This window comes from Epinephelus fuscoguttatus, linkage group LG10, assembly GCF_011397635.1.
Source record: "Epinephelus fuscoguttatus linkage group LG10, E.fuscoguttatus.final_Chr_v1".
Taxonomy (NCBI): domain Eukaryota; kingdom Metazoa; phylum Chordata; class Actinopteri; order Perciformes; family Serranidae; genus Epinephelus; species Epinephelus fuscoguttatus.
In genome coordinates, this window is record NC_064761.1 from 38142994 (window position 1) to 38161764 (window position 18771).

General features: G+C 41.0%; 1 protein-coding gene across 1 annotated transcript in view; it reads right to left on the reverse strand.

The window, feature by feature from the left end:
• Positions 1-8978: 8978 nt before the first annotated feature.
• The window catches only part of atp10a (ATPase phospholipid transporting 10A), a 55420-nt gene continuing 45627 nt past the window's right edge, over positions 8979-18771 (reverse strand). Inside the window, exons 19-21 of the mRNA XM_049587742.1 lie at positions 18655-18759; positions 15361-15548; positions 8979-15184 (exon numbers count right to left, since the gene is read on the reverse strand). Of these exons, the coding sequence (XP_049443699.1) occupies positions 14545-15184; positions 15361-15548; positions 18655-18759 (933 nt within the window). The 3' untranslated portion in view covers positions 8979-14544. The remainder of the gene's footprint in view (positions 15185-15360; positions 15549-18654; positions 18760-18771) is intronic.

The window sequence follows — 18771 nt, forward strand, 5'->3', positions numbered from 1 at the left end:
CAAACACCGTTGCAGACCAAGTACCCCCCCTCATGGCAACAGTACTCCCCAATGGCAGTGGCCCCCCAGCAGGATAATGTGCCATGCCACACTGCAAACATGGCTCAGGAATGGCCCAAAGATGTGACAAAGACCTCAAAGTGTCAACCTGGCCTCCAAATTCCCCAGATCCCAATCTGAATGAGCATCTGTGGCACGTGCCATTAACCCACCTCACAACCCACTGGACTAAATGGATCTGCTGCCAACGCACTGGTGCCAGACACCGCAGGACACTCCCAGAGATCCTGTGTCCATGCCTCCACAGGTCAGAGCCAAGTCCCATCCAAGGAGGCCCCACCTTGGATTAGGGTACATCTGGGGTACCGGCACATCACAAGAATCCTTGAGCAGATTGGGATCTGGGGAATTTGGAGGCCAGGTTGACACTTTGAGGTCTTTGTCACATTCCTTGGGCCATTCCTGAGCCATGTTTGCAGTGTGGCATGGCGCATTATCCTGCTGGGGGGCCACTGCCACTGGGGAGTACTGTTGCCATGAGGGGGGGTACTTGGTCTGCAACAATGTTTGAGTGGGTGGAACATGTCAGGTGGTATCCACATGAATGCTATTTTTATATTGTATTTTTTCTTTTGGAATGATGTGAAAAAGTGTGTCATTTTGCCACAGACCTACTATCAGTAAGTAATTCCATGCAGTATCACTCTACCAATTAGTCGTTGCCTCTGACTGCTGAACAGAACTCATGAGTCGAGCTGTTTATTCAAACATTTGTTATATACATTTTGGGTAAAATCTGAAAAATTTATATTACACATCTCTGCAGGAAAGTGTTGATGGAGGCCCAGACAAAGTACAATCTCATTCATAAGCCCTAAAACATATTCATAAACCATAAATAAAACCGGCTGTACCTCAGGTAAAACCCTGCCGTCTCATTCTGCAGTATGACCTTGTAAATTATGCATTATCTACTTCATGTACATTGCTCTTATGGTGCTGAGGAGATGTTTGTTATTCTGTCAGCATTGGAGCGTGACATGGAGCTTTACACTGAGTGTGACTTGGTGGTTTCTTTGGGTCACATATACAAAGGTTTTACATGACAGTACAGATGGAAACTAGATCAGAAGGAGAAATATTCATATTCTTACAATAACTGAGTGCATTCAGCATGATCCTGTCTACTTCTTATATTTATTATTAATAGATATGTGCTCAAATTATCATCAAACAAGAGAGAATACAAATAAATATATACTTTTAAGCACTGATTACCACCCTTCCTTCTCTCTATCCGGGCTCATACATGTAACACTGATGTAGTACATGGCTGCAGTAACACACGTGGCCACTGGGAGTCACTGTAAGGACACTTTTAATGTAATGAACTCACAAGGTGATTGATTTCTTTGTATCGTTTTTCCTTCACTGTAGATTATTAATTGCACATTATAATGTAGATAACAACAGAGAGAGTTAAAATAGTCTCCCAAACCGTCTGAGATCCTGAGTCATTTTAATGAGGAGTTTTCTCACAAAATAATAATTTGGTATTGTTTCTCATTATTTTGACAAAGTTTCCAATTATTTTGGGATACTAACTGAATATATTTTAGATATTAAATCATTATTTTCAGAAAGTTATATCAAGATACAGTGTCAATTTTTTAAAACACCAAGTCGTTATTTTGAGATACTAAGTCATTATTTTAAGTAACTATTGTAATACTAAGTCATTTTTTAAAGACTTAGTCGTTATTTTAGATACTAAGTCATTTTGAAAAAGTTTTTCATTGTTTCCAGATACTAAATCATTAAAAAAAAATACTAAGTCATTATTTTTGAATAAGTTTTTATCATTTTAAGAAACTAAGTAATTATTTTAAATACTAAGCCATTGTCTAGGCAAGCTTTCTTATTATTTTCAGATACAAAATGATTTTCTAAAAATATTAAGTCATTATTTTTGAAAAAGTTTTTCATTATTTTCAGAGACTAAGTCATTTTTAAAAATACTAAGTCATTATTTTTGAGAAAGTTTTTCATTATTTTCAGATACTGAGTCATTTTTAAAAATACTAAGTCATTATTTTGAGAAAATATTTCATGATTTTCAGCTATAGATCAATTTTTTTTACAATACTAAGTTAATTTTTTGACAAAGTTTCGTATCATTTTGAGATACTAAGTCATTTTTAAAATACTAAGTCATTGTTTAGACAACGTTTCGTATCATTTTCAGATACTATAAGTCATTTATTTACAATAATAATTTATTGTTTTTGAGTCATATTCTACAAATACCAAGTCATTATTTTGAGAAATTTTCTCATTAAACTGACTCACAGGATCTTTTCTTTTTCATCACACTGGCAGAAACAGGCTTTCATACCTCCCTGATTATTATCCTCTTTGACCGTTCATTATTTTGTCTCAGTTTTGAAGGAATGTTAAGAACAACTTCATAAAAGACGCCCAGTCTGATGATGCACTCACTCACAGTTGACAGAAATGGAAAAGGAGGTGACTCCATTAATCTGCACTACAGCCTGAGCTTCATCACACACAGGAATTTGTCTCATCATTTCTCAGTAACCCTTGTGCTCTGGTCTTGTTATGTTTAATGCTTCAGATGGAGGAAATTGGGGCTTTAGCAGCCACTGATTCAGGTGAAGCTCTCAAAATGAACATTAGCCGACACTGTGGTCATTGCTTCCTACTGTATGTGTGATAATCTATGGTTATATCCGTCCCTCCCAGCCATTTGATATGGATTAAGAGTGCCTAAAATCGACATCATCATGGCACATCACTTTTCATGGAGCATATCAATTAACCTCAGTTGTACTGTTGGCAGTTTGGGATATGTGGCTGCAGGGTGGTACAGAGTTCAGCAGAGGACACTGAAGGTTACGTGTAGGACAGGGCTGTAGCGTGGACCGGAGGATTATTGTATCATGGTTGTTAAGTGATTCCTGGACGTGTGCCATACAGCGGACAGAGACAGGGGTCACTGAGGCAATAACACAGAGCTGATGTCTTCTGTGATCGGGATCTGTGAACGAGAGGCATGAAGGCCGCGTCTGATCGGCCCTCTCACCTCTGGCTCATAATCCACGCTCAGCGGCTCAGGGGATTTTCAGCACTTCAGCAGAGTGTGAATGTTGACATCATCAGAACACGCGGGCAAACAGTCGACTGAAATGTTTACGAGGCAGAAACAAGGAGCTTGCTTATATCACACTGTTTCCACAGCATGAAGGTCCTCTGATAAAAACAGTTCAGACTGAAATATCTCAACAACTACTGGATGGATCGCCATGACATTTTGTTCAGATATAACAGATAAAGATCCCTAAAGCCTCAGAAATGCTTTGCACATGGACATGAGCTGACACGGATTGTGATGACAAAAAGTTTGGCTTTTTATACCCTCTGCGGCTTCTCCTCACAGCAAGCAGATACTCTCCAAAACTGTAGGGGGCAGTGTATCGAAAACTCACATCTATAGAATGTTTCTCCACCTATACGAATCTGCATTATTAGGAAATCTTGGATGTTTTTCCCGGTGACTACTTGCAGTGCTGCGAGAAAATCCCCTGTGGTCCAACAAGCATTTCCACTGCAGGCCACCATTATGAAAAATGCGTCTGTAAAACTGTTGACAGGACACTTTGAACCCAATTATGACTCTTTCTATTATACATTTTTGAGCAGTGGTGGTTTTACATTTGCAAATATTTCCTCAAGCTGAGAAAAAAAAAATCTGTGACATCATTACAATGTAAAGTCTATGAACCAAGTGGGAACTTGTGGGGCCAGCAGGACACACTTGACTGTGGACGCAAACCTGAACGCTAGAACCCTTTTTTTCATATGCATCAGAGAACCAACTCTATTACAATGAATAGGTGCCATCTTGGGGTCTCTCGTCATTTGTGTGGCTGTGGGCACGGCCATCACACAGTCAGTACGTTTACATGCAGCTTGAGAAAATCGAATTATTGGCTTAGTCCAACTGAAACTGGAGTATCCGTAGCTCAGCGAACACACCTAGGTAATTCGATTGAAAATCAAACTTGGGGTGTCAGTGGTTTAGTGGTAGAGCAGGCGCCCCATGTACAAGGCTGTTGCTGCAGCGGCCAGGGTTTGACTCCAGCCTGTGGCCCTTTGCTGCATGTCACTCCCTCTCTCTCTCCCCCTTTCACACTTGTCTGTCCTATCAAATAAAGGCTAAAAATGCCCCAAAAAATATCTTTAAAAAAAAAAAAGAAAATCAAACTATTGCTGCATGTATCCACTCAGTCCAACTGGAGTCGGAGTTGGCGTTCTGCCCATGCACCACTTTTTCTTTCGCGGGTTTTCACCCAGAAGAAGAAGGAGATGACGTAGTGCAGCAACTCCTGGAAAAACAAACAAACAAACAAACACCATGGCGGCCAAGAAGCAGAAGATGCACTTCTGGACAAATGAGGACACTACATTCATGCTCCGTCAGCTAAAAGAGCTAAACATTTTGAAGTTTATGGATGGTAGGAGGATGCGAAACACGGATTTATTCAAAAAAGTTTTTGAACAAGAACTGGAACTAGTTCAATACACACTATATTAAAAAGGACACAGCGCAGCCTATCGAGGCAGAGTCAAGCATACTTGGTCAGAAATTCGATTTTCTCTAGCTGCATGTATACTCAGACAAGATGAGAAATCCGACTTGACTGATTAGCCGAGCTACGAGCTTAGCTCGACTACTGCGTGCATGTAAACGTACTGACTGAAACACTTTCAGCTGGGTGTCAGCTTACTAGCATGTAGGACGTAGGGGGAGGGTCTACTGGCAGAACATGTTTTCATCAATATAAAAACACTTAAAACCCACATACTCAGCTCTGCTGCTCATCCCACAAATGTATGTTCCTTACAAATGTGGCACCATTTAAAGAGAAATAAACAGGCTTTCCAGCGGTATAAGATTTATTGCCAAGAAGTTACAACAAAGAAATAATCTACCAAACACAAATTTCCTTACTTTTTGTGCTTAGTTTACATGGGGAGTTGGTCCTCTTCTACAGAGCATGCCATGTTGTCTTTTTACGGTGGCCGAGACAAACAAAACACTGGCATTACAGAGGGCCTTTTGCATTTGTGTGTTACCTAAAGGCCACCTTTAGGTCTCGACTACACACTTAAAAGGGAGGACTGAGCAGAGGAATATTCAGTTGGTTGCAATGTGTAACTTCACCACTAGATGTCACTGAATCCCACACACTGCTCCTTTAAATGATCACAGAAATATGACAATAACAATATTTATTATTAGTCTTGTTTCCTCCTACAGGGGAACTGTTGACTATAAATTACCCGTAGGTGTTTGACTGTCTTTGTGTTTTCTGTCCAGTGTGTGTCCCTGCCGTCTCTGTTGGACGGTTTCCTGTGTCAGTGGGAAGTTAGCCTGGAAGAGAGCAATAATGCTTTGGCTAAATCACTCCTACGTGATAGTGCAGGATGAAGCCGTACAATGCCTCCACCAACTGGAAGACAGATGGCCCTGGCTCACAAGCAGCCTTCATTTGTTATTTGGAATCAAAAGTGATGCGGTGTGTAGCTCCTCTGGTGTGAATGAACAAGTCCTCAAGTCTTCTCGGGAAAACTCAACACTTTGAGGAGTGGAGAGGAGGAGAGGCTGCAGGGCTTTTAAAGCATAAACGATTCTCATAATCCAGCCCTGTGACGGCTTCATTGGACCAGGTTATTTACGAGGCAGCTTGGGAAATTGAAAATATCCTGATTTAAGCTTGTTAAAACTACAGGTCATGAGGCTGGTCCAGGCGACTTTAATGACCAGAATCAATGAAGCTCCTCTGTGATAAAATGCAAATCAAACTCTATTAGCTTCTGCAGCATTTGCATCCCGTCTGTCTGCAGACTACAGGTAATCAAAAAAGTAATTAGAGAAAATGAAAGAAGACTAGAGGAGACTGTGAGAAATCCTGTTTAATTAAATTATCAATCTTTCTCATGAATTCTCAGAACAAAACATGTGACGCACTACATGACAAAATCCATTTTTATTGCATGTGCTGCTCATCTAATGCCACAGAGAGCAGGCAAATCACACAAAACATTGTTGTGCAGAGACCGAAGCTTTGCACAATGGCACAAAAGTTCCACACTTACACACACAGTTTGCAGAAAAAAACAGCTGATCAATCCGCCTGGTTTACACTTGGGCTTTGAAAGAGATGGAGGGAGCAGCGCTGCGAGGGGAGAGGAGTCATCATTATCTCTGGGTTCAGATGAGGGATCTGCTCTTGCAAAGTGCAGCGGCGGTCAGTAATTTGGCCGTCCCGTTGCAGCGGCTCACTAAAGGCAGCATCAGCAGAGCCTCGTCTGTCCCTTCTCCCTCAGTGTGCCTTAAAAATAAACATTAATAACGTCCCACACCTCTAGAAAGCCGTCGCAGATGTTATGCACACCAGGCAAAGACACACCGCTGCAACGCCAGGCCAAAGATCATCCATCTTCTGAAGGCCTCTTATGTCACACTTTGGTACAGATGTGTGAACAGGTGAGAACAGAAACACAGAGGGATGAATTTATGTAGATATATCACTGAGACATAAGACTACTTGCTCCAGATATTCGAGTGTCTTTCAAAGGTACAATGTCACCACGAAAGGTTTGCACTGTCAATTCAAGACCACTAAAAGTTTGTTGCCATCAACAAACCCACCAGATTCCATTAAAATAAAGTCATTTTAGCATGTACAGAGGCAGCATGTTTTCACATCTAACTGGATGAATTAAGTGTTTATTTCTGGAGCCTGTCCCAGCTGACACTGGGCGAGAGGCAGGGTTCACTCTGGACAGGTCACCAGACTATCACAGGGCTGACACATAGAGACACACAACCATTCACACTCACAGTCACACCTACGGACAATTTAGAGTCACCAGTTAACCTGCATGTCTTTGGACTGTGGGAGGAAGCTGGAGTACCTGGAGGAAACCCACGCTGACATTGAACAGTGACCTCAGCCACCTCTGAACAATTTATAATAACAATATAGACATTGTTCAGGGATGGCTTTGGTTCGATATTGGGGCACAGAGGTACACATATATACATGTATATATTTTTTGATTTATTCTTATGATCATGGGCTACTGGTGTGGCATGTCACATGACTGGCTTAGACAGCACTATCGGTATTTAAGAATGTGACTTTCTGTCATGTATCAGAAGTCTGCGGAAAAGCTGTGTGGCTCAAAATGTCACTCTGCATTAAAATCCTTCTAAACAGGAGTTACTTGGTGTACCCTTCAATGTTTTAACTCAGATGTACAGCAGCAATAATATGAAAACTCAGTCTTTCTCTGAAGCTGCTCCTTCAACCTTAAATGGAAGATTTGTAGTGAGACTATAGACCCGTTTCCACCGCAGTAATTTTACGGGGCCGGGGCTGTTGGTGCGTGTCTCCACCGCAGGAACCACCCCCGAAGGACAGAGTTCCAGAACTTTTACAGGGGCTAAACAAGTCCCTGCCTCGGAGTAGGTACTCAGAACAGCCCCGAAAAACTCCTGGGTGGGGCTTGGGGTTTACTTGGTGCTGATTGGATATACTCAAGGCAGAGATGTGACATCAACAGAAAGCAACAAAACAGCCGGCATTTTTAAAACTCAGCAGACAAGGAGTCGCATTTTTAAACCAAGAGACATGCCAGAGACCCAGCAACCACCTCAGCTCCTTCCATGTTGATAATCGTCTTTCTTATGTCTGCTTTCTTCTCCTTACTTCTGCTTCTTCTTCTTTGTTGTTGTTCTTCTTTGTTTGTTTCTTTGCCGCGTCGCCCCGGTTAAAATGGTCGCGCAACGATTACATCACATACAGGAACCTTCCTCCTACTCCACCCTCTCAGTGGAGACACGGCGGTTGAGAGAGCCGAGTGAGAGGACGTTCCTGTAAAGTTCCTGCCCCCCAAATAATACCAGGAACTTCTTCAGTGGAAACGGGCCTGATGTGACAGTTGCTGAACAGCGGCGGCTGTAGCCACAAGTGGAAATTACAGGAAATTGCTAAAAAGAGAAAATTAAAAACAAGAAAATTAGTTGAAAAAAAGAAAGGAAAGGAAAAATAAAAGCAAGTTAAAAACAAACAAGGATATGATCTAAAAAAAAAAGGCTTAAAAATGATAAGAATTCTGACATAATTTTAAATATATAATAGCGATAATTATAAATATAGTTTTTCCCTAGCTTTTTAAAAATAATTTTTTATTTTTGGAAAATTTCTTACCAAATTGCTCATTGCCTTTCCCCTCATGTTTTTGAAAGAAATTTCAATAAATTTGTAAAAAGACAAAATTAAAAACAAGAATATTAGTTAAAAAAAAGTTAAAATAAAAAACAAAAAAAGGAAATTATTAAAAATATGGTTTAAAAATTATAATAATTCTGTGCCATAATTTAAAATATCTAATTACTGTTTTGTTTTTTTGCAATTTGTGGGACATTTCTTACCAAGTAGCCTTTTTTGCTATGTTTTTGAGCAGAACTGCACCAATTTGCTCAGCATTCAAAGGTTTAAATACTTGCAAAGGGTGTCTGAAAGCATCACAAGAAAAGTGATGTCACTCCAGGTTTCAAAGGGTTAAATTTATTTCCGATATCATAATAAACCTTAATATTTTCATATGACTGGCCCTTGAGACCAGACTCTACACACACTCTAACCCAGATTGAATGAACAACTTGTTGAGCTACTTTATGCTTTACACCCCTGGGAGCTGAAAATAAAGCTTGAGCTCAGCACATTGATCAAGCTAACCTCAGCATCTGCACTTTTACTGCAATAACACAAGACCGGCTGTGCTCTGAGTTATGTAGCACGGTAAGCTCCTAACAATTTTATCCTTTCCAATCCCGGCCCAGAAGTTTGAGGCAGAAAGGAACACAGGTGGATCGCAAGACAGGATGAAAATTGAGGACTGAGACATTTTATTAAGCAAAGAATACATTTTCCTGAACAGACAAACAGGTAGCAAAGGATAAATACTTTATTATTACCATTTTTATTTTGTTCACAAGTAGCCACGGTACTAGTAACCTCCAATTACTCCAAAGACAAAGAACTGAAAGAACAATGTGAATATTTAAAACCTAAAGTTTTCCCAAATTGATGTTTGTTGCTGATGTGGGCTGCAGATTTTAGTACTCTGTGTGATCTTGTGTCTACTACATATCTAGACTGATACCAAGGCACGATACTGAACTCTATGGAAGCCCTGAGTCATCTTAGTTTGATCTAAATTGTTTTTCTCCTGTGAACAGGTGAAAAAAGGATTGACCAGGATGTTTCTAAATTCCCTTTTTCCATCTGTCAAACAGGTGGGAGAAAAAAAAGCTTTAACAGGATCATTTTTCTAAGTTACTTTTTTTCATCTGTGAAAACAGATGGGGAAAACATTTGGCAGGCGTTTTTGTTTTTGTTGTAATACTCACGTTGGCCACAAGAGGGACAAGTGTGCCACTACCCAATGTTCTAAACAGGACTAAAAGCGTTCATGTTTTCTTTCAAAGCGCTGCTGGGGAGAGGGGTCTGAGGTGCTTTGCTTGGCCTGCTGCCCGAGAGCAACCCGGCCCTGGATAAGCACATAAAAATGGATGTTTTCTTTCAGGTGAATTTGAATTCCTCCGTACTCATGCCAACATGTTATGTAACATCACTGTCGTGTCTTTCAGCTGGCAGAAAACATGAATGCTTTTAGTCCTATTGAGAACTGAAATCCTAGAAAAACTTTTTATCCCACCTGTTTTACAGATGATAAAAAAGGAACTTTAAGGAATCTTTTTTTTTTTTTTCCATTTTCTCTTAAAGGTCCAGTGCGTAAGATTTAGGGGGATTTAGTGGCATACAGCTGTGAGGACTGCAGATTGCAACCAGTCCTTCGGCGTTTGGGAGGTTTCTAACATGAGCCGAATTGTCCGCAGAAGTCTCGTCCTCGCCAAAACAAACAGACCAGGTGATTAAAACCCCTGAAAACAATGAACAAAGCAGTGTCATGTTACAAATGAGTGTTTCTTCTATGCCGTTTGGCTCTTTGCAGACAGGCTACTATCGCCTTTTTCTGATCTAGACGTTCAGGAGGTTTTTACCAGCAGCTAAATTCTCTGTAGGTGTCTCTTCCTCTCTAAAACAAACAGACCAGGAGATTTAAACTGGTAAAAACACTGAATAAAGCAGTTTCAAGTTACAAAAATCAGTGTTTTCCTGACACTGCTCGTCACAGAGGGTCTGCGAACTCTGGTGGCTGACACACAAATACGAATGGCCCTGTCTAGAGCCGGCGTTTGGTTTGTCTGCTCTGGGCTACTGTAGAAACATGGCAGTGCAAGATGCCAATCTCCACTGACGAGGAGATGCTCCCTTTGTAGATATAAGCAGCTCATTCTAAGGTAACAAAACAGGATTCTTATTTTCAGGTGATCATACACTTAAGAAAATGTACTTATTATATCTAACTTCTGCCAATATATCCCCCTAAATCCTGCACACTGGACCTTTAAGTCGTAAACACAGGAGAGTAAACAATTCAGAAAATGGATCACCACAATATTTCTTTCTTACATGCCTCTCAGGGGCTTCCGCAGCACTCTGTCATTTAACAGCAGATAATTTGTCGCATCTACAATGCAAACTGTGAAGCTTACAGGAGGCCTACCATGTAACCAAAATACAAATGAAAAACCCAACAAATGGAGCTCAGATAACGTGCAGTGTGCAGCGAGGGTGAAGGTTCCTGTGTGGAATCTGTGAGAAGTGTTGAAATTCAGCAGTGAATACACTCGAGCTTCAGTCTGGCACATTAAGCGTGACGCCAAAAGCACAGAACAGACAGAACCCATAAAACAAAGTGGACAGACTGCAGAGTCAGAATGTGAACAACATGCCAGAAAAAAGGCACTGTGTGCAAAAACAGACAGGTGGAGAAGAAACCACATCGCATGTAGCCTCATAAATATCATCAACACAAGATGCTCCTCGTTGAACAAAGATGCAGTGTCATCTTTAAACAAATACAGCTTCAGCATCGTGAGCAAACTCTTAGACTTGTAATTTCTTATCCAGTGTTAAGGCACATTGCTTCGAAAATACAGAAATATAAATGATCTTTGGTAAATGATACACTTTATAAAAATGTACTGCAATGACACAAGAGATACAACAATCATAAAATATTAAAGGTGCTGCTGCTTTAAATGCTTAATAATTGCACTGTAGCATCTTTCCAATTCTCCATACTTTTACTAGTTAGTCTGTGCATGATGTCAAGTGCATCATGAGGAAATAAAACTGCGTCTGAGCAGGGAACATGATGCCATCAGCAACAATACTCTACAGCAATTTTAAAATAATGCTTTCAAAGTGCAAGATTAAATCTTAAAGCCGCAACTTTTACATTTGGGAAAGACTTTCTTTCACCAAAGAGTTTTTTGGTCGACAGCTGAGCACCAGCAGAACATAAGATGAGACTGTTGAGATAAACTCAGCACATGAAAAAAACCTTAGAACAGGACCTTCAAGTAAACTTGTTATGAAACGTGATGGTAGCTTGTTGTCAACCTACGGTACAGTGCTTAAAGGAATAGTTACAGATTCTAGGAAACATTATTTGCTTTCTCACTGAAAATGAGAACAAAAGATTGATACCACTCTCATGTCTGTAAACTCAATATGAAGTCAGGAGATGGTAACCTTAGCTTAGCATAAAGACTGAAAACCATTGGGAAACACAACACGACCCAATCACCAGAACAAATGTTAGAATTTTCCATTTCTGCAAACCACAGATAGTTATATTTGCATGTTACTCATTTGCAGCAGATACGCTGAAACTTTAAGTTCATAATGCTGTGGTTGACGTGTTGTTTTGTTTAGTCACAAAACCAACTGTCCATTGTTCGGAAAATATCATGTTTTGGGTTAAATACCCGCTTTTGGGAGTGTGGTCCCCGCTGGAAAAGCAATAACGTCTCTATGGGTTTTTGTGCCGCTATCCCAGCTGGCAAAACACCTACAGGTGACTACAAAACATCCATGTTTGGCACCTACAAAAGCACTGGAAAACACTGATGGGTTGCTACAAAATACCCGTGATTGGCACCTAAAAACAACTGGAAAGACACCTACAGGTCACTACAAAACAGTCACATTTGGTGGCTAAAAAAGCGCTGGAAAAAGATGAGTTACTACAAAACACCCATGTCTGGCACCTAAAAAAACAACTGGAAAAACACAGGTCACTACAAAACAGTCACATTTAGTGGCTAAAAAAACGATGATGGGTCGCAAGAAAACACCAGTGTTTGGCACCTAAACAAAACACTTGAAAAACACCAATGAGTTGCTACAAAACATGCATGTTTGGTGCTTAAAAAACTACTGGAAAAACACAGGTCACTACAAAACAGTCACATTTAGTGGCTAAAAAAACGATGATGGGTCGCAAGAAAACACCAGTGTTTGGCACCTAAACAAAACACTTGAAAAACACCAATGAGTTGCTACAAAACATGCATGTTTGGTGCCTAAAAAACTACTGGAAAACGCTGATGGGTTGCTACAAAATACCCGTGATTGGCGCCTAAAAAACAACTGGAAAGACACCTACAGGTCACTACAAAACAGTCACGTTTGGTGGCTAAAAAAAAAAAACAGTGGAGAAACACAGATGGGTCGCAACAAAACGTTGCATGTTTGGTGAAAAAAAAAACAAATAAAAAAACCCCACAAATGAGTCGCTCCAAAACATCTGATTGGTGCCTTAAGAACTGCTGGAAAAACACTGATGGGTCGCCACAAAACATCCACGTTTGGCACCTAAAAAAAAACAGTGGAAAAACACAGATGGGTCGCTACAAAATGTTGCACGTTCGGTGAAAAAAAAAAATAAAAAAAATAAAAAAAATAATAAAAAACACCAATGAGTTGCTCCAAAACATCTGGTTGGTGCCTTACAGAACTGCTGGAAAAATACTGATGGGTCGCTACAAAACATCCACATATGGCGTCTAAAAAAACAGCGGAAAAACCCTGGCAGGTTGCTACAAAACACCCACATTTGGAGCCTCTGGAAACGCAGCAATAACTCGCTAGAAAACAACTTCTTTTGTTGTTTGCTGGTCTCGAACAGTGGTCTTTTGTGGTCCACAGTAAGGCAGGCGTTCTGTATAGGTGCCATTTATCATCCCCTCCACCTCCTGATGGAAGAGTCAGTCATATACTACGTCACTTTAGAAACACAGATACCCTAGAAATGTGCAAATGTAACAACACCCCTAAAGCCCACTAATTGACATGTATGAAAAATGCCATATAGAGACAACATTCTGTGTCATTACAGGGATTAAATGTCTGACTATTTCCTGGCTGGGTGCAGTGACTTCTTTGAGTTTTCACCGGTTCACAACAACAACAACAACAAGATTCAAGTCTTTGTATGGATTAAACAATCAAGTCATAAAATGTTAATTAATGAGCTTAGATGTGCTGGTAGGCAGATTTTGCTGTTGTTAGGACAGAGCCACCTGCTATTAGCTTCATATTAAATGGCCAGACATGAGAGTGGTATCAATCTCCTCCTCTGACCCTCTGTAATAAAGCAAATAAAAATGTCAAACTATTCTTTTACTGTGAAACTGGCTGGCACTGTTAAAACAGATCCAATGAGTCAGCGAACACACACACTCACACACTAACAACACACACACAGTGACGCAGCCACACACGCACACAAGCACAAACACACACACTCAAGCAGAGCATCATTACTGGTAGATTGTTGTTGTATAAAGACTGAAATTAAATTTTCTTGGTGAATGCTCATAATGCATGATCATATCTAAAGTCAACAGCTCTCTGAACTATTCAGTGGAATGTACTATGTGACAGAACAGCTGTAAACACGCTATTCAGTCTTTAAAATTTAGCAAACAAATGTTGCAAATCCAGCAACAAGACTGAAACATGCGCTGAGCCAATGCCACCGGTTTACGTAAAGATAAAACTCTTTGAGAATCTGTACTGAAACGTGTTTCTGTGGAAAACATAAAAAAATCTCTTCTCAGTAATATCAACACTGATTCAAGGCCGCGGTGGCGTCTGATCCTGGTCTTAACGCATTTACAGGTGAAGCAGAAAGAACGAACAGAGAATCATTTCAGAGAAAGAAAATAAAAAACTCCCAAATAGGCCAGCTGTGGAATGTCTCTACTCTGCTCGTCTTTACAATAAAACCTGATCATCTACTGAGATGCATCTTTGACATAAAAAATTTCCAGGATTTTAAAAAAAACAAAAGAGGAGATATTCCAGTTCTTCCATCTCCCAAACCTCAAAAACATCTTTAGCTTGAAACGTCCAAAATATAAAGTACCTATCTGCATCTTTAATAAAAGAATCTCCTTGAAAAATACAATAAAATTAGATTTTCAAAAAACTATCGTGCAAATCTGAGTAACATGCTTAAGACTGTGAGACATCACAAGATGGTGTGCAGCGACTGTTCTGCCACCTGCTCTGTCCTCTGTGCTGGATGAACGCTGTGGTCAGACTGGAGTCTTTCCTCTGAGTTCCTCGTGTATTTGACACACTGTGAGTCTCCGTCAGGGGGCAGGTTCAGCTGGACGCTGTCTGACGGTGAGAGCAGGGGCGTGGAGGTGATCCAGCTGGACAGACTCAGATCTGACGCCTCTAAAGTCTTATCCAGACACTCGGAGTCTTTGGTGGGAGGAGGCTGTGGCTCCCTCGAGAGCTTAGGAGCGTCTTTGGTGTAAGGAAGTGTGTCTTTTTCTGTAGGAACTGATGTGTAGAGATCTGAGAGGCCCCTCTCACTGTTTGTTGGCCCCAGCGGGCTTCTTTGGCCTTGTTCATCTGTTTGTAAAAAGGGCCCCTGTTGTGTCTTGGAGCTGGGGAAGCTCCTCTGGTCTTTTTTATTGCAACCTTTAGGGGAGGGCTTGGTAAGGGACAGGAAGGGAGGCTTGGGGCTGAGCGGTGACCCCACCTTGACCCTGCTGAGGCTCAGAATGTTCCTGCGGGTTTCAGAGGGGAGTTTATCCAACTGTCTTCCAACTTGGACTGGGCTGGGAAACAGCGTGCCTTGACACGCCCTGTAGAAATATCTGGAAAGTAAAACAGAGCCAGACATCAGGACAGCACTATTCCGAAGATGAATGCCAGGCTCTTCGGATAAACATGAAAGACATCTGGTGCAGATATAAGTCACTGCACGAGTCATAAATATTTGGAGAGACGGGCTTGTGTATTCAGTCAAACACAAATCAAACACACGGCGTACCTGGGCAGCAGCGCTGCTACAGGTGTGATGACACAGAGCAGGTAGAAGAGGGGGTCCTGCAGCAGCCTCTGCATGGTCCAGTAGGGGTTTGAGGGGGAGTAGCAGGTGGGACAGGAGGAGTTGTAACACAGCGCCACTGTGAAGAATAAGGCGACACTGAAGGCGATAGACAGCCAGTTCGTCCAGGTCTGCAGGGGAAGGACACAAAGGGGGAGTTTTGTGAAGAGTTTTTCTTTTATATAATATTCTCCTTAATTACATAAAAAGATATCACAATGGTACATGACACATGTAACATTATAAGGAATTTTATGCAGTATAATTTGGGCTCCAACTGCTGATTACATCTAATAAACACTAAATGAATCCACAGACCCAGCAGTGATCATTTGTGAACTAGTCCAAAGCATTACAACACTGTAACATTAAACAGTGTTATTTACTTCTATACTTACTTTATGTGAAGTCTTTGAACATTAATATTTAAATGTCTACTGTGTAGAATTTAGTGACATCTTGTGGTGAGGTCGCACACGGCAACCAACTGACACTTTCCCCATGAGCCATGTGTGGTGAACTTCGGTGGCTCACGTGACGGTAGCTCGGCTCTTTTTGAGCAGTCAAGCTACCCCTCAAGAGTGACCGCAGTTTTTCTATTTACTTGACCCAGATCTTATAAAAATGGAACCCCTTAAAACTGCAGCTTGGTCAGTTGATAAAGTGCGCACGTTCCTGTTTGGCTGCAGATGAAAGGATCCACTGAGTGCTGGGTGGAGCAAAGTGTGCTGTGTCAAGTTGAAGACGATGTCACGGCAGTTTCATGCGACGTTGCCATGAAGATTAGCTGAGAATCGATTCATTTGACGGGATGGAATGTGACTGGCAAAAGCACCTGGGACCGGAAATGAGTCTAGCCAAGTCGAGCCAAAGCGTGTCGTGGAAATGAGGCAACAGTCACTTGACTGAGTGTTAATTTGGCCTGCCCCCTAAAAGCTGACCCAACTTTAGTCGACCAGAAAGGTCATTAGTCGGCAAGATTTCATTGGTCGCTTAGTCCCAGAAAAAACAAAAACAAAAAACAAACACAAACAAAAGTGAAACTATATGAAACTACCAAGTGGGAGTTTAATTTGAAAGGACAGACACAGGAAGTGTCCACGCTCAGCAGTCAGACAGGAGTCAGGTTAATTTCCAGGGCTGGTACCTGCGGTTATTCCACAGGCTAGTTAATAACATGTCGGGCAGGAAATCCAAAGTGTGGGATCATTTTGAGAAGGTGAAGGACGAACCCAAGGTGATATGTAAACTCATCTTCATTGGTCGACTACAAACATGACGTATCATCTGAAACATGGAAGTAGCTACATGCCCATTAGCCCACAGCGTCATTAACAGGCGGCTCGCTCAGTGTGTGACGTGCACTTGTAGATAAAATATAGGCCTATATTAATGAAGGTTCATTAGTATGCTTTTGTATTTCTCTGTAATGTAGCACAGTGTTAACAATGTTACTGACACTATTCTTTCTCACACCTTCAACTCAAACCACCAAAATATATCATTTAATAATTAAATTAATATCGTAAACATGCGGGCAACTAGTCGACTAACGGTCTTAAATGACAACGACTGGTTAACTAGGAAAATTCTTAGTCGGGGGCAGCCCCAGTGTTATAGTATAAAAATACTGATTGGTAAAGTTTTAATGTTATTTCCCTGTAACATGTGATAAACTTGGAGGGGCAAAATAACACACATTCAAATGCGCAAAGATATAATTTTCAGTAAAACATGTTTGTTTACATTCTTTCTGAATGTCTGACCCTGCATGTTCCACACCATGTTGGACTGTTTTAGTGATGACGGTGCATCCCCTGATCTGATGGCCAAAAATAACAAATGGAAAAAGTTGTACGGAAGAAGGTATATGAAGTTATAACAGTGGTAGTAGATTAAAAAAAAAAATTGGCACTGAAAAAAAATAAAAAAAATAACAGGCACTCCAAATTATTTTATTCTAATTTTTTTGCATTCTGATGTTTTGTTTTTAAACAATCTTCCGATTTTTTCCTTCGTGTCACTTTTTTTTCAATGCCTGTTTTTTTTTTTTTTTTTTTAAATATATATAATTATATATATATATGTATAATTCTACAGATTTTCTTTATTATAATTTCGTGATTTTTTTTTAAAACGGACAGCAAAAAAACAAATTAAAATGCAAAAGATATCAAAATAATTTAAAAACATTTTCATGCCTGCTAATTGATTTTTTCAGTGCCCCGTTACCATTTTCAGTGCCAAATTATATTTTCAAATTTATTTTTAGTGCCTTACTGTCACTGTTTTAGCTCCACACAGTAAATAAAACCACTGAATGCAATGAAAGGTATTAACGTGAGAACCCTGCAAAGGTTAGGAGATCTGTGTTCTTGTGTTATTTAACGAGTTTAGGCAGCTACAGGAGAAACGGCCCCCGTGTCATCCTGCGGCTGATAGACATCTGACAAGGTGAATTCTATAAAATGCTCCACTGGAGTATTGTCCCTCCTGACACATACACAAGCACTCACAGAAGCACATAATTAATTACAGCCTCACAGCTTCTGTATGGGGGGAAGAGACAGAGCGCTGCATGCTGTCATCTCAGATACCTTTAATTGACTTTCACAGCCGTTTACCAATCATGCATGCATTATGCTCCTGAGCAGCCAGAGAATGAAGTACCTGCCAGCTGAGCATTTGGGAGTGTTTACCTTCGGTCGATGCTGCTCAGTGTGAATCCCTCTCTGCACGAGGGGGCCATCACGTCCGGGAAGGTAGTTAGTGAAAAGGACATTTTTCATGTACAAAACTTGTCAGGCTAAATTTACAGCCTCAGCATAATGGAAAAGAGTCTGATTCAATGCAGGGTCATAAATTTAAAATGGCTTGTGACCAAGACTGCCGGGCCGTTTACGAGAACCACGCGTGGATACCTGAGGGAAGGGCAGGGAAGGAATGTGGAGGGAAAACAAGAACAGGTATTTTGGAGGTGTGTGGCAGAGTGGAGTGGTGTGTTGCCATGTGGTGGAGAGAGTCTGCAGAGGGCTCGGACCGAGTCAGACACACTGTCAGGCTGATATATAGGCTCTGATGCTGCAGAGCTTTCTGCTTCAATCTAATCAGCTGGAGTTAAATATCCATGTGCACGTCAGCCTCCACATCACAACGCTCGCGCAGCGTAACATGCTGATGTGAGTGAGACACAATCTTCAGTATCACCATCAGTGGGTCTGAAATCAGGTTTCTTACCCAGGTTTTGGTCTCAATGCCCAGGTGGACCAGGATGGTGAATAAGGCTAGCGTGGTGATGGGCGTTCCCCATGTAAACAGATCGACATCAGAGTCAGCATAGGCCTGGGGAGGAGA